General features: G+C 37.0%; 1 protein-coding gene across 1 annotated transcript in view; it reads right to left on the reverse strand.

Moving 5' to 3' along the window:
• Window positions 1-7,356: 7,356 nt before the first annotated feature.
• Window positions 7,357-16,033, reverse strand: part of wnt9a (wingless-type MMTV integration site family, member 9A) — a gene marked incomplete at its 5' end in the record, with an annotated part of 51,391 nt that continues 42,714 nt past the window's right edge. Inside the window, 3 exon segments of the mRNA XM_081374191.1 lie at window positions 7,357-9,592; window positions 13,224-13,486; window positions 14,619-14,878. Of these exon segments, the coding sequence (XP_081230317.1) occupies window positions 9,104-9,592; window positions 13,224-13,486; window positions 14,619-14,878 (1,012 nt within the window). The 3' untranslated portion in view covers window positions 7,357-9,103.

The following is a 16,033-nucleotide window of genomic DNA, read 5'->3' on the forward strand; positions in this document are numbered from 1 at the left end:
AGGATTACAGTACACCGCACTGGCATTAGAGCCTGGCAGAGGACAGGAAGCTAGGAGGGGTGATGCATGCTAGGAATAAGGGCCATACGGTTCGTCAGAGTGAGGTGAGAGCAGCCCAAGGGAGGAAAAGCTAATGTAATGAGAGCAGCCATGCTAATGCTTGTAATTCTAAAACATATATCAGATATATGACAGGGTTTCTACTGTGATGATCTAGCTACAAACGATTAACAATGAGGAAACTGAACATTCTCTGACATACAGTACACCGTTTAGATTTAAACCACCACAACAAGCTGTTATTGAAGGACTATAGTGAGGCTCAGTTTCTCTGGTACTGCATCTGACAATAATATTATTATTAATAATAATATTCAGTCAGGATTTTATCAAATAATAATGATACAGACTTCACTGACAATTGAAGAAAACTGTATGTGTTGGACTAAGCCCCACAGTGGTAACAGAAAAGATCCAGCAGAATTACATTACTACATGATGCAGACAGTTTCACTTGCATGTTACATTGAATGGACACTTGATATAACTTCAAAGTAATAAAGGTACAATAACACATCTAAGATAAATACACAATAGATTGCTAACCTGAGATTCCTAACAGCTTAGATTAACAAGACATATATAAAGAGTACTAGAGGCAACAGGCTGTTACAGGACAGCTTGCATCCATGGAATTGAGAGGCAGTCGAGAGAATAAGTGAATGGAGGAACTGCTCATGATCATCTGAATGTCAGCTGATTGCGAGCTTGATTAATATGATCAGCCTGAACTAACACAATGCATGTTTCTTGATCAGGGTAAGGTTCATATCCTGTTAGAACTTACAGTGAAGTTCATAGTGAACATGCAGTCAAGCAAAGCCAAGGTCATAGGTTAGATTCCGATCAATGAACCAATGGAATTCTGCATAATTAACATCAAACCATGATTGAGATTTGAGAGCTTTGGGATTGTGGATGATCAGTGAACAAAAGTGTCAATTTCAGTCTGTTTATCACAAAGTTATTGAATGGCTTCAGAAGACTTGAAATATAGCACAGACATTTCTATAGATAACTTTTAAGGTGTTTATTATATTTTCTGGAGCTTGACATTCAGTGGTCTATGCTTTCATTGTATGGAAAATAGTGTTTACATTTTGCTAAATACTTTTTTGTTTTGCTAAATAAAAATTGTTTTCCACTGAGTTCAGTATTCAGTAAAATTCAGTATGAGGGTGAGTAAATTATAGCAGAATGTTTATTTTTGGGTGAACTATTACTGATCTATAACTGAAGTAGATTTGTCAATACTAAATCACTTTTATGAGCAATTTTCTTATATTCTTAGCACATGAATGTTGTTGGGAAAGTCAGAGCTCTCTCACTATAAGGCTTAACACAGCTGGTGAAGACATTGAGGCTGTTGACTGAACAAAAGATCCTCAGTGGGGAACTAGTATCATAATCTGGCAAAGTTGTTTCACTTCTGATTCAACATAATCAGAGGTTCTTAAATTATGTCAGCATGATGTTGAACAGGTTTGCAAAAACATGTCATCAGAGAGGTGCATATAAATGTTACTCTGTTGTTTATGTTTTACAAAACATTATAGGGTTTGGTACCAAGACATGTCAAAAATATGCTACAAAAGATGAAATTGTATACTTTATTTTTTCCCCTGTCCTGTCCATCTGCCCAGATGTGCATCGTCCTCTCAGCTCACCAATTCTCACTAATTAAATCTCTGGTGGCAACAAATTCAATCCCATCCCCAATTAGAGCCAGACATTGGAAGATGCTATTCCAGAGAGAGTTTGAAATGGATTCAACTGAACCAAGTTTGTGTACTTAAATATACTGATATGAAAGCCATCCAATATAAATTCCTTACAGAAATCTGTCATTGCAGAAAAGCACCTTGAGACAGCTGTTTCCTGTCTGTAATTAATCTCTGTGCTCCCAAAACAGGATAAAGGCAAGAACAGGAAACTGTGACACCATGTTGATCAGTTCAGTTCCTTGATGGCATGTCTTTGTTTGCACTTGATTGTATAGTGCATGAGTTGTGTTATATTAAATGTTAACCTGGCAGCATAGGTTACTTTATAAATGCAAAATTAAAATAGAATTTAATTGAATGAAACCCAAAGATTTTTAACCCAGGATTACCTTTAGTAAAACTGGTCAAGTTGGATATGACGATATAAATTAAGATCTTTCTTTTTTTCATTTTATGGCCTGCACACCTATGATGAACTGCTCCATTTATTAGGGTCCAAGCACTGAAATTGCACAGGGCCCTATTTTTTTCCTACGGAAATGTATTTATTTATTTTAATCGTTTGGGTGTTTTTGAGGTCCTTAACATGCTCAGAAACTCTTTGTACACATGTCGGAATCGTCGGCCATTAGGGCACGGGCGTGGGGAGGGGGGTCTCTACAGTGCCCCCTTTGATCGACTCTTGCACATATATGTAAGCAACTTGGTATACATGTAGTTCTCATCAAGCTGAACAACTTCTGCACTGCAAGACGTGCTCCATTCAACAGGAAGTCAGCCATTTTCTGGTTTTGTGAAAAACGCATACACTGAACTTTTTAATACTTCTCCTAGAGAATTCAAGCGATTGCCAAGACATGATGACAAGACATTGAGGATGTTAAATTGCAAAGTTTTTTGATATCTCGAACGGTTTGGTCGTGGCAAGGTTATAAATTAATGGCGAAAAAAGGGAAACAGAAAGTCTATGTTCATTGAAGGAGGCTGATGACATGGATGTGACTATTGTGAGTCCATGTCATAGCGCCACCAACTGGTAGCAGGAAGTGTGTCACTTTAAAAATTCTCTGTAGTGGCCCCTTTTTTTTAAATCCTGGAGATTTAATCAGATCAACATACATTCTAGTCAGTCTAATCCAAAGACCTCTGCAATTCTAAATTGCGAAGCTTTTTTAGTTTTCATTGAAATGAGTGTTTGTGGTGACCTGACAAATTTTAATGTTTTTGGTGTGAAACAGGAGATTTTTGTAACTCAAACAATGTCCAGTCTGCCCCAAAATTCCAGTGTTTGTTCAGAGTTCTGGAACTGTAGACATCTACATGCCAATATTCAGTTATAATCATTGGCAACAGGAACTGACATGTTTTACACTGTGATACACTCCCCTAACATGCACCAAGGTGTGATCAATAATGCTTGCAGCTTTAATTCTTTCTTTCTTTTCTTTACATTTGGACTCATTTCTTTATTTATTAGATGATTTCATTTTTCATTCATAAGATTTTTCATTCATCAGATAAGTCATTTCTGGGGCCGGTTTCACAAAAATAGACTTTGACTATGGCTTAGACATAGTAGATAGTCAGACTTCAGATAGACATCTAAATCAGACCGTTGCACAAAGCATGCACAGAGTCCAAATTAAAATAATTCCCCATCGTCCAAATGAAACAATTCCCCATCGTAAGTACACATTAATGGCCTAAGACACGAAACGAGCGGTTTGTGTGAGAAAACGAACAGTATTTATATCGTTTTTACCTCTTATTACACAACCACGTCCAAGTGATCTGAGGGCGCGGGTGCTTCCTGCTGTGTGACGTGTACGCAGACTGGTGCATAGATATATATACACTAAATGTCGCATTAAAGACATTCGTTCCAATGAACTGCCGTAGCCAAGGCGACGTCTAGTGTATATATCTATGCAGCAGTCTGCGCACACGTCACACACCAGGATGCGCTCGCGCCCTCAGATCACTTGGACGTGGTTGTGTTAAAGGGGGAAAAACTATATAAATACTGTTCGTTTTCTCACACAAACCGCTCGTTTTGTGTCTTTGGCCATCAATGTGTACTTACGATGGGGAATTGTTTAATTTGGACGATGGGGAATTGTTTTGATTTGGACTCTGTGCATGCTCTTTGAGACCGTGACCATAGACCTGCATGATATGACTGTCAGACAAGAACGGTTTGACCTAAAAATATCAAAATTGAAACTACTGCGGAAAAAAGACACCTACATCTTGGATGCCCTTCAGGTAAGCTAAAACATACCAAAATTTAATTTCAAAGTGAACTATCCCTTGAAGACTCTGACTATCTTAAGTAGGACTACACTGCAATGCATTCTGGGTAAAATAAGACACTTTTCAAAACAAAAAAACATGGCGGATCGAGTAAGCGCATTCTACCGCTCAGTGCAGTTTACCCCAGCGGAAAATATGTGTTTGTTGGAGTAGTATAAATGACGGAGTATGTTTTTATATTTCCACTGTTCGATCGCGCCCGTGCCTCTCTCTCTCTGAAACACACACACACACACACACATTCCAGCATTGCAATCTTGACTGCGTTGGTTATTATGCTGCGTTCACACCAAACGCGAATAGAGCATCAAATCCGCGTCTATCGCGTCTAGTTCGACGCTTGAACATTTCGAATCCATTCGCGTGTCCAAAGCGAAATAGACGGGCGTTCAGAGCTATGACTCCACTATGACTCTACTACTCCCCGTTGCGTGAGCGGTTTATTGTATTTCACGCATCGCCCGTGACGCTTGCGTCTGCTTGCGTCCACTGTTTAGACTATGAAATGGAGCACGTCGATCGTTGCTCGCGTTGACTATGTAACGGCCCTAACAGTTACAAGGACATTTTCCTTGGGAATGTAGTAACAAGAAGAAATGTTTAAATTATGAGCCATTTTCCCTTTTCTTCTGGCTGTTTGTAATTACTGCTGGTTGCCAAGGTAACATAGAGTCTTAAACCTAAGTTAGCCTGGGGGTGTCTATTTTTTTTGGTCTAAATTAAGTCAGTCTTTATTTTTGTGAAACAGTCTAACTTGCATTAGACTAGTCTATGAGCAAATTTTAGACTAGTCTAACACCATAGACCAGTCTAAAATAGCTTTGTGAAACCGGCCCCTGATCAACAATTTTCAGATAAATAAAATCCCCACATCTTAAGTCCTATAAAATCAGAAACACAGAATCTCAACATTCTTTAAAAAATCTTTTATTATTTTCAGATTTTCTTGCCTTTGTTATACAAAGATGTTAAATAACTTAAATACATTCTTACCAGTCATTCATGATCAGTTTATACCTACAAGCTATACACATGAGGTAGAGGAAAATAATTTAGAGGAAAATAGTTTCCCATAAGACAAGAAAAAGTGGACAAAGACAAACTACTGAAAAATCTCTGCCCTTAAAAGAAAAAGAATGCATTTTAACAGTTGCAGCATTGCACAAACCCTGACAAAAATCAGAATAGTGACCAGGCCATTAGAATTTTAGAGAGAGAAAAAAATAACATTGGTCAAATTCTAAGTGTCTGTGATGTCACTTTTAACGAAGTGTCACTTTTAACGAATGTAAGTCTAAACAATGAACTCACTTGCTGGTTCTTAACGTTATGTTTATTTGATTCAATAATCAATATAGTACTATAAAATTGTTCAGTATTACCATTTTGCTACAAAGAAAGATTGCTACAGCTAACTGGTAGATATATATATATATATATATATATATATATATATATATATATATATATATATATATATATATATATATATATATATATATATATATATATAACTGTGGGTGTTGAAGTTTAGTATTGGTTACATGCTAATATTCTTACTCTTTGGTATGTATTCCTTATAATGAAATAAGGAAAAGTTGCATTTCAGACATAAGAGCAGAATTAAAATATAGAGTGTTGGCATTTCTCTTTATCTTTGACCATCAGGAACAATTACACTGAGAGGGGAAAAAAACATATACCTCAACCCCAAAAAGCAAATACCCAGTTATAGGCCAAATGCAAGAAAAATATATAGAAAATCATCTTGAACTTTACAAAATGTACAAATAACACATGCTCATAAATCATTTTAAAAATAAGTTATATATTGTCTCTGTGTCCTTTTCTCCATACCAAATACATTTTATACAGGTTGCATTGGAAAGTAAGATTAAGGAACCAAGACAACAACAACAAAAACAGAAAGAAAATGAAAATCTAAAAAAAGCCTTCTGTCAATGAAAAAATATTACTGATTACTGAGAACATGCAGCATGCCAAAAATGCAACTATATATGATATCTACAAAATCTTGTCAAAATACTTATTGAGCTGTGATGTGAACAGGCATCTGAGGAGAATTGCATCTCATTTGTTTGTCATTGCTGTTTTTTATTCAACTCTGCTGTGAGCAGACGCCATGACTGATGAAAGACTAGGTATAGCCATTATGGTTGTAGTGTGCTAAGGTGTTTGTGTTTCCAAGCATTCTTTAATTTGCATGTCTCCCCATCAGCTACTTGGAATTCAGCTCACTATAGTTTAAATGAAATAAAAAATGGGTAACAGGCCTTTATGTATAATGCATTTAAAGGTATGCATAATGTACGGTATAATGCATTATATATTTTCATAAATATCTGAAACCAAAGTAAAAATGCATTATAATATTTGCAGATTCCTTGTTACATTTGAAATTGGTTGTTTGTCATGTATTATAATGTATTATAACTGTGGTTACAATTATTCATGAGACCATACAATGCAATATAAGGTGTATGCAAATTAATTTCAGATTTAAAAATGCTTTTATAATGCATTATACATAAAGGCTTTAAGCAAAGTGTTACCAAAAATGAATCCCTTCTCAGACAGAAATATTTCCTATGTACTCGGACACCCTTGTGTTTCTATTTAAATTTTGCATCAAATTATTCTCTGAATTATTTTTATTACTATCAGTATGGAATATCAGCATTTTTGGCAGGCATATATATAAACATTTTTACTTTAGATCGTATGCAAATTTGCACATGTAAATTTATCTTGTTTAATGGATGTTTCGATATTTTTACTGGGATACAGGACAAAATAATAATACAACGATTTTTTTGTAGTGCTGTCATGTTTGACTTTTTCATATTTATATGGATGTCATTTTTAGTTGAGCATTTGCTTATCTTCAATGTATCACCAAAACATTACTAGTTGAATCATCCACCATATGTTTTCGCAACATTTGTTCAAAAAATAACAAAAAGTATATTTGCACTTCATACAAAGTTTTGGGGAAAAACAGTTTGAGTCTGAATTTAATTTTACTTAAAACATCAAGTTAGACAGATCTAAACATCAGTATTCAGGAAACTTTTGTCCAAATGCATGTAAGCGGTATGCATGTGCCTCACTTTTGTCTGTATGCCACAGGATCATAACCATAGCTATTTACAACTTTAAAAAAAAATAATAAATAAAAGATTTTCCAAGCTTCAGTGCGTGAATGGTGCCATTTTTTTTAATTTTTTTTTTTACTTATTGTCGGTCTCTCACTCAGTAGTTCATTCACACTAAACTAAAAAAATAAAGAGCATATATAATTCATTTATATATTTTGTCATATCTTTGTTTCTATATAATTTATTTACACTAAGTGGATCTCAACAGAGTTTGGTGATATGGATACAAAGTCATACATTGTCAAAATTCTGTGTTTTAAATTATTAAAAGTCTGATCAGAAACTTAGATCTTGTCATTTGGTCACACAGCGGTATTCTCCATGCCAGCTGTTATGTTAAATAATTTTCAAAAATATGGAATTTCAATGTTCTATTTTACAATATATGGACTACTACATCCATATATTAAAAAAAGGTTGTGTTCAGCCTCTCAACAATTGTGAATAGATTCAATGAAACAGTCATTTTAGAAGAACCACTGATTGATTAACAAGCATGGGCATTTGAATCTAAAAACTGTCCACCATCATTTTCCAAAATCAATATCTGCTGGAAAATGTATTAACTCTGAGGTTAATTATTTCCCCCTAGAAATGCATTTCAGAAAAGGGGAAATTTATTCCTTTCCAATGCAGATTAGTGGCCCATATTTGCTGTCATGTTTATTCTCAACTTTTATTTGCTCCCTCCAGTTGTCTGTGAAACTGACAGAGCATTAAGTGACCATGAACCATAGCATATTTCATATTTAACTAGCATTGTCCTGAAAAGCACTGCTGCAACGATTACAGCACTGAATCAGCAGCTTTAAATGAGGATGGACAGATCTGTCATCAAGCGGAAGCCTAAATCATGGAGACTAATGCTCATTGTGATATCTCCAGGATTTCTTTACCATCGAATGGTGCATAGTGGTTTCACTTGTTCCCTGAACAGTCATTTGTAGAGTTCATTTAAGGCAGAGTTAAATCTTAAATAGACTGGCAAAGACTTCCACTGTCAAGCAAAAGAAAAGAAAAGTAAAAAAAAAGTAAAAGCAAATCATTTTCATTCCTTGCAAGAACTATTCCTTGCGGTGTTCCACAAATTATATCCACAGAAAAACACAAATCAAAAGTATTGCTTTCCTAAGGGCCTTGTCAAAGAGAGAGATACAACACAAATGCAAGCACACAAACAATAAAACATTTGTGTGGTTAGTGGTTATTTAACATACTCAGATAAGTGGTGTATATAATAGAATTATAATGTAATTTTATCTATGTACATATGCATACACACTCTTGTGTGGGTGTAGAATACATGTGCATGTAGAATAAATCTGACACCATTTTGTCATTGCAAATTCCATCTCCAAATTAAATCATTTGGAATTAAGTCACATAGAAACACATACTCTTACACATACGGCTTGAGACATTTCAAGCTATTATTCAAATCAATGGATCAATAATTGTCTGTCCAAGACTGGACTTTACCGCTGATTGATATTTTGGCAGACAAATTACTCTGTGAAATGTTTAATTTAGTTCCAAAGTGTCGCTTAAAACTGTAGACCATTCCCTTAGGCTTGGTATATTACACAGCTTTCACACTGCTCCACATGGAAAACAGAAAAAATATATAAAAATAATAAAATAAAATAAAACGCCCTGCAAAACCTCTCAAAAAGTGCTTTCATCTTTTTTAAAACTAATTTGATGCCTTTGAGACCTTTCCCCAAACTAGGACAAGGGAATCCACCTAACCTTTTTGGCTTCCACTCATTCATTTCTCTCCACTGTTCCTAGACTGGTGAAAGATATTCTGCATGATTGTGATGGTTTTTACCCCTTACAGGTGTAAACCTCTTCTCTTTGTGTGCACTGTTTGCATTCAACATAGCAGCACCAGCGCACCTGGCACTGGCACGGTCTCGTCACCACTCGGCTCTGAGTGTTGTGCCCCCTGCCACAGCAGATGGCCTCGCAGTTCTTATCCTTGTAGCATTTGCGGGCCAAGGTGCCCGCTGAATATTTGCTAGGCCTGCAAAAATTCGGCGAGTCCTCAATGTGAAGAAGATCGGGGGTGCGGGGAATGAGGTCTGGTCGAGGGCCTGGAGGGGGCTGTTGCCCCTGGGATCGGGTCTGGGAGATCTCCCCCTCCCCAGTTGCCTCGTTGGTGGAGCTGGCCACTTTGACTGAAGTCTCGTAACGCTGTTTGAGCTGCTTACCAATTTCATGAAAGGGCGCCAGCTGCCTCCAGCATGTTTGCACGGTACACGAACCTGAAACTCCGTGACACTTACAGGTGGTCTCCACCCCAGCCTTGATGACCTGTGCGGGACAAATGTTGAAAGAAGTGAGACACCACACATCAAAGGAATTATAGTTTTACCAAACATCAACATTTATGTCTCCAGTTATCTCAGCAGACACAGCACAGAGCTCAGCTGTTACATGAAAAGATACATGAAAGACACAGTAAGTGCAGTGTTTACCAAACCCTTATGTTACCCCGTGTATTGAAAAATCTTTAAAGGTCAGTTAAACTGATGGGCAATGTTATTTACAAAACAAGAATTTCAAAAGCACATTGAGGCAATAACTTTGATGTTCCCACATAGTTTGATTGCTGTAACCCTTTCCAAGACTGAAAAACAATATAATACAGGGCACCGAGGAGTAGGTATTATCCTCATTCTTACTTAATTGCCATAATTATGGCTTTATCAAAAGCAGCATCAGCTGTCATGAAAAAGCTGTGCTTTAAACAGTCAGTTATACAAGGATACAATTTTTAAAAAGAAGTTTGGCCAAATAAATTATTATAATGATAGCCGTGGAAACTTTAAATTCAATCACAATATAATATAATATGTGGAGGTTTTATTTTTTTTTTTTATTTTTTTTATGTTTTTAAGGAATTAAATCACCACTGACATGCAACAAAGTAGAGTTGTTGGGTTTTCATTAGGGAAATTCCATAGACATAATGATTTCTGCATTTTTAGATTTTCAAATAATAATCACTTAGCATGATTTATAAGCTGTTTTCCTCATGGGGAATAAAACATATCCCCACAAGGACAAGGATTTTGGATATTGCCAAAATTTTGTGGTTATATTTTGTCCCCATAATGTAGGGTATACCTAAACCACCCTCACCACACACACACACACACACACACACACACACACACACACAAACTTGAAGAGTTGATTTAACCTAAAATCAAAATTAAGTCATTGTCTCACCATGGTGGGTATGCCACACAAGGAGAATAAAAAAAGCCCCACTTGCAGTCATCCATATAATAGCAGTGAATGCCGACCAGCATCAAGGGGTCATTTTATGCTTTTTAATGTTTCCCTTTTCCTTTAGTGTGTAATGTATCTGTGTGTAAATATAAGATCTGCAAATTTACAAAGCTCATAGTCTCCCACAAAAAGATTGATGCTATCAAACAGAGAACACTGCTCCAGACTGGCCTAAAACACCTTGATCGAAGTCTAGATAGTACTTCCGCAAACATCTGTCACCATTATGTTTAGTTTAATTCAGTTCAAGGACTTTTAGTTTGTATTTCTTCAGTTCATACCTTCCTTTGTTTTATTTCCCGCCTCTCTTTAGTTACTATGGTCACGTCATTATTAGTTCCTTTGTTTCAGCTCTGTTCTAATCACCTTGTTTAGCTCGCATATAGTTGTATAGTTGTAACAAGTATCTTCACTTGTTGTCTGATCTTGAACACATGTAGTTGTGTTTGCTAATGCCTGTTTGCCTGTTTTTGAGTACATAACTGAGAACTTTATTCATCTGTCTTCATCTGTCTGTCTGCAAACACCTCGTGACAACGTCTATTTCACAATGTTAAATATTAGCATAATGCCCACCCAAAGGCATCCGTAAAGAAAGAAGACGAGGCTTCAGTGAATTGTAGTGTTGCTACCATGTCGTGGAGACGTGTTTTGATGCAAAAGCAAACACCTTTGACTGGCCTTGCAAAAATGGATGAACTTACAAATCCATGGTTAAGATTTGTTTAGGCTATAACGCCTGTTCCTTATCAAAATAACCCAAAAGTTACGGAGCAGGAGCTGCAGCGCGTTGTCTACCAGCTACCTGAAATTTGGAGTGTACAAGGCCGGCTATATACACCTAAATAAATTAGAAATATACACTTCAGTAAAAAAAAAAAAAAAAAAAATGTATTTTATGTTGTCACTTGAGGACCATACAATTTTTACTGTGAAGAAGACAAATGAAACCGTTATAACATCATATCTGAAAGGTAAGAGAGTTTCAAAATAAAAACTTACCACTGTGAAATGTTCTGCTCAAGTCATGCTTGCAAATTTGCAATCTGCTTCTATACTATTATTAACTGTGTTTACAGAGGCTTTAGAAGCCTTGGAAGCGGAAGTTCACGATTATGGTAAGGGGCGTTACATTTCCAACACACGCTTGAGGTTTTTAATCTTTAATCAGGATTTATTAAAACACGACATGAAATATAATCCATGTACTTTCTTCTCTTATGTGAATATATCTGTTCGCAACAAGAAGTTATCGTGTTCACATCTGTCAACTGTCATCTGACAACCAGAGTTCCAATCAGGAGATGAACTTACAAAAAGAAGAAAGTACACAGATACTTTTTAAAATCTTGATTTCTCACAACTTTTGTGCTTTTTCTAGGTGAATCGGAGTGAAATAGAATCTTGCGAACGAATTTCAGTTTGTTTTTTTTACCAAACCCTATCATATTCCCCCAGAACACTTGTAATATCTGACACGTGTAGCAATTTATTCTGTGATACTTTTGCATTTAAAAAAAATATATTTGATGCTGATGAGCACGAGCGGGACATTTCTTTTTTATTATTATTATTTCTCCCTTAGTGGTCCAAAAAAGAAAGAAAAGCATACTGCAGGGTGAGTAAATGATGTCCTATTATTCATTTTAGAGTGAACTGTCCCTTAAATTTCATGTTATGCAGAGAGCATTACCAACCACAATGTTTGATCCCTTCAACATTTCTGTAAGAAAGTGAACCTTACGATAAACATAAAAAGGCGCTGTCTGGACAGTTTCTCTTGAACCAGTAGACTTGTTCAACAAAAACTGCAAATCCACCACAAAGAAAGAAGAGGAAAATGTGTAACGTCAGCTTTAAAATGCAGGTGATGCCGAGGCTAGCACATTCCAAGTTTGTTCTCCATATGGGATTTGACCCCAAACCCCTTACACCTCCTTACATGTGCAGATGGACCAAAAATGCAGTGTTGTAAATCTCTTATCGCAGACAAAATGGCCCGAGGATGACTACTTCAGATGGACGAGCAAAGAGTCCTGAGCCTCTGCTGAGCGGTGCTGTAATTTATATTCATTCTAAAACTAAAACTAACAATATGAGACAATATGTTGGTGCCAGACCTGTAGTTTACTTTGGCTCTCTGTTATGGGTCTTTTTCTGTACCTTCTTTTTTTTGTTTTTACTCTTACAGTGTTACCTTGGCTCTTTCTCTTACCAAAAACAATGGAAGACTTGGACAAACTTAGTGCTCTTTAGACTGAAAGGGAAACCAAACCTTGATTAAAGGGCACTTAGAATAAATTATTGAATTAAAAAGTAAATTTAAGTGATTTAAAATGTTTTTTTACAGACTATTTAATTGACCTTAAAGAATGTGTGAAGCTTTTAATTTAACCACAACAAAGAAAGAACGCTAAATGATACAATAAACTATTTTACAGTTTATTGTGTGCAGATAACTCCAAGTTTCTCATGCATGTTTCTTTCACACAACATTTCTCACATTATTTATGATTCCCATTTTAAAGACAGTTTTGCTTGTGACGTTCAGGATCAGTACACCTGATCCAAAAAAAAAAAATCACCCCAATAAACATAAACATACAAACCAGACAAATACGTTTTAATATATATCTTAGCAGCCTACCTTCATTCCTACATTGCTGTTGTGCATGTCTATCCGGGCGCGGAGGTCCTTGTTGGACCTCTTACCCAAGAAGTCTTTGACAAATTTGTTGCTGTACTTGAGGTTGTCTCCACAGCCACCCCACTGCCAAGCCTTGCGGTTCTCCAGGTCAGGAGCCTCATCACAGGTGCAGCGCTCCATGCGGCCAGCGCTGCAGGCTTTGGCCATGGCGTGGGTCAGGCCTGCTGAAGAGATGGCATAGAGGAATGCCGTCTCTTTGAAGCCTGTAAGGAACATGGGGATTATGAGGCAGCCAATAGTTCATTACTGACCTTCAATCCTGTGATTTTTTTGTCCTGTGATTTTATGTTGAATTTCACCCACAGGGAATGCTAGTAACAGCACCAACCTCACCTTGCTCTTACTTTTGTTCAGCAAGGACGCATTAAATTAATCTAAAATGACAGTAAAGACAATTATGATGTTACAAATGATTTCTATTTCAAATAAATGTTTTTCTTTAAACTTTCTGTATTGTGGGTACCTAGTGGTTGTACTAAAATAATTAAAATAACTGTCCTGGGGGTGCCAAAAGATATTTTGCTTCAGAAGGCCTTTTTTAACCCCCCGGAGCCGTTTGGACTTTATGTCGGATGGATGCACTATTTGAGCTTCAATCTTTTGGTTGCAATCCACTGCCAATTCATCTCAGTAAAAAAATTCACAGTAAAAAATCTCAATATAAATTATATTGTTTCTTTTTTTTTTTTGCATGGGCTTTTTTGAGTTTTAATCAACCAAAAGTTGAGATAACTTTTTTAAATTTTGTAAATTTAAATACATTGTAAAAGTCAACTGGATAAACACGGTTAAATTAAAGTTTCCCATTATGTTTTTTTTTTTTTTTTTTTTGTGGATATTACCTTTCATGTAAAAGATCTGCAAAGTTTCAAAGATCGAAATGCACAATAAATGGAGTTATTGTTTGTCAAAAGAAAGAACCGATTCTTAACTGCCCGAAACAAGTTGTCAGAAATTCCAGTTTTACTTCCTGCACAAACCTACGTAGGTTTGTAACATATTGCATAATGCCAGCCTATGGTCTCCATTGGCTGCCCACAAACAGGATCTACTTTGACCCACTCTCAAACACTGTAGTTGTAGCTGAGGCCTGGAAGAGTTTGGTTTGTATTGTCAACATGAAGAGAAGATGCTGTTTTCATGTGCTGCAAATGCAAATCCACTTTGCATGCATTTGTACTAAGGAAGCCTCCGGAGCTAAAATTCAGATATGGTAATAGATGTTTCGTAGACAAATCACAACAGACTGGGCCATCAGAGCAGAGTAGGCTCTCGGAAAGGGGGGATTTATAGAGCCCACCAAAAAAGTAATTGTATAGTTCGCATACTACTAACCTCTCTTTAAAATGTGAGCCCTGTAGCGGCCCTCCAAGGTGCAGTTCCATCTCTCAAAGCGGAACTGGTACTGGCACTCTAAGGCACTCATGCTAATGGCCTCCATGAGAGTTTCAGCCACTCCAGGGTCCCGTCTGCACATTCTGCGCTGTTTTTTCTCCAGTTTGAGTCGATCACACAGCTTGTAGTGTGCCTTGCCCGCCCTTTCATCTAGCTGTGAGGTCAGTGGCAGAATGGACAGGGGTTCATTACCTGTCAGCCTACAAGAGAGATCAATGAGACAAATATCATCACTGTTACTGGGAATTGTTAAAAGGCAATAATTTGTTGGTATGATGGCATATATATGAATGTCAGAAGGGATGTGTTATTTAATATATAGACAGTTGTGAGGTACAGTTTACAGTTACTGTGATATATGATACCGTTATTGTGATATAAATACACTCTACACATTGAGCCAATTGCTGTTTGTCTGGCCAATGCAAGTTCAAATCTTATTAGGGCCCAAGCCCTGAAAGGGCGAAGGCCCTATTGTTTCCGGAAGGATTATTAGGGCCCAAGCCCTGAAAGGGCGGAGGCCCTATTGTTTTCGGTAGGATTATTATTATTATTATTATTATTTTGTAAACCTTTCGGGCACTTTTGGGGCCCTTAACATGCTCGAAAACTCTTGAAATTTTGCACACAGGTCAGAACCCGCGGCCATCAGGGCCGGGTGAAGCTGGTATCCGGGCGTAGCAGGGGGCCTCGACAGCGCCCCCTGGAACGGGATCCGAACACTTGTCCATAAATCAGACACGCTTGCATGTAATAATATGAAACTCGGTACACATATAGATCTCATCGGGCCGAACAACTTTCGTGCTCTAAATTTTACAAAAGCCCAACAGGAAGTCGGTTATTATACGTTGTTTGGAAAACGCATACAATGGAATGTGAAATACTCCTCCTAGGGATTTCATCCGATCGCCACCAAACTCGGTAAAAATAAAGTCAAGACATTGAGGATGAATTCTTGCGAACAGATTTTTGATATCTCGAACGGTTTGGCCGTGGCGAATTTATTTTGATACGGTTATTTATGGCGAATAATGGGACACAGGAAGTGTGTTATAACTTCTGCATACATTAACTGATCTTGATGAAACTTCTGCAGTGTGTTCGTTGTAAGAGGCCGATCACATGTGACTATTGTGAGTCAAAGTTATAGCGCCACCAACTGGCAGCAGGAAGTGTGTCACTTTCAAAATGCTTTGAAGTCACCCTCTTACTTTTACCTGATTTGCTTCAAACTTTATGTGTAAACACACGGCAGATGTAGACCTGTGAAAGGATTATTGATATCTTAGATACTGTTGCCGTGGCAATGCATCAAATTTTAATATTCTTTTCGGATGCGTTTGAGACTCTTA

Source organism: Scardinius erythrophthalmus (genome assembly GCF_964197995.2).
Source record: "Scardinius erythrophthalmus genome assembly, chromosome: 9".
Lineage (NCBI taxonomy): Eukaryota > Metazoa > Chordata > Actinopteri > Cypriniformes > Leuciscidae > Scardinius > Scardinius erythrophthalmus.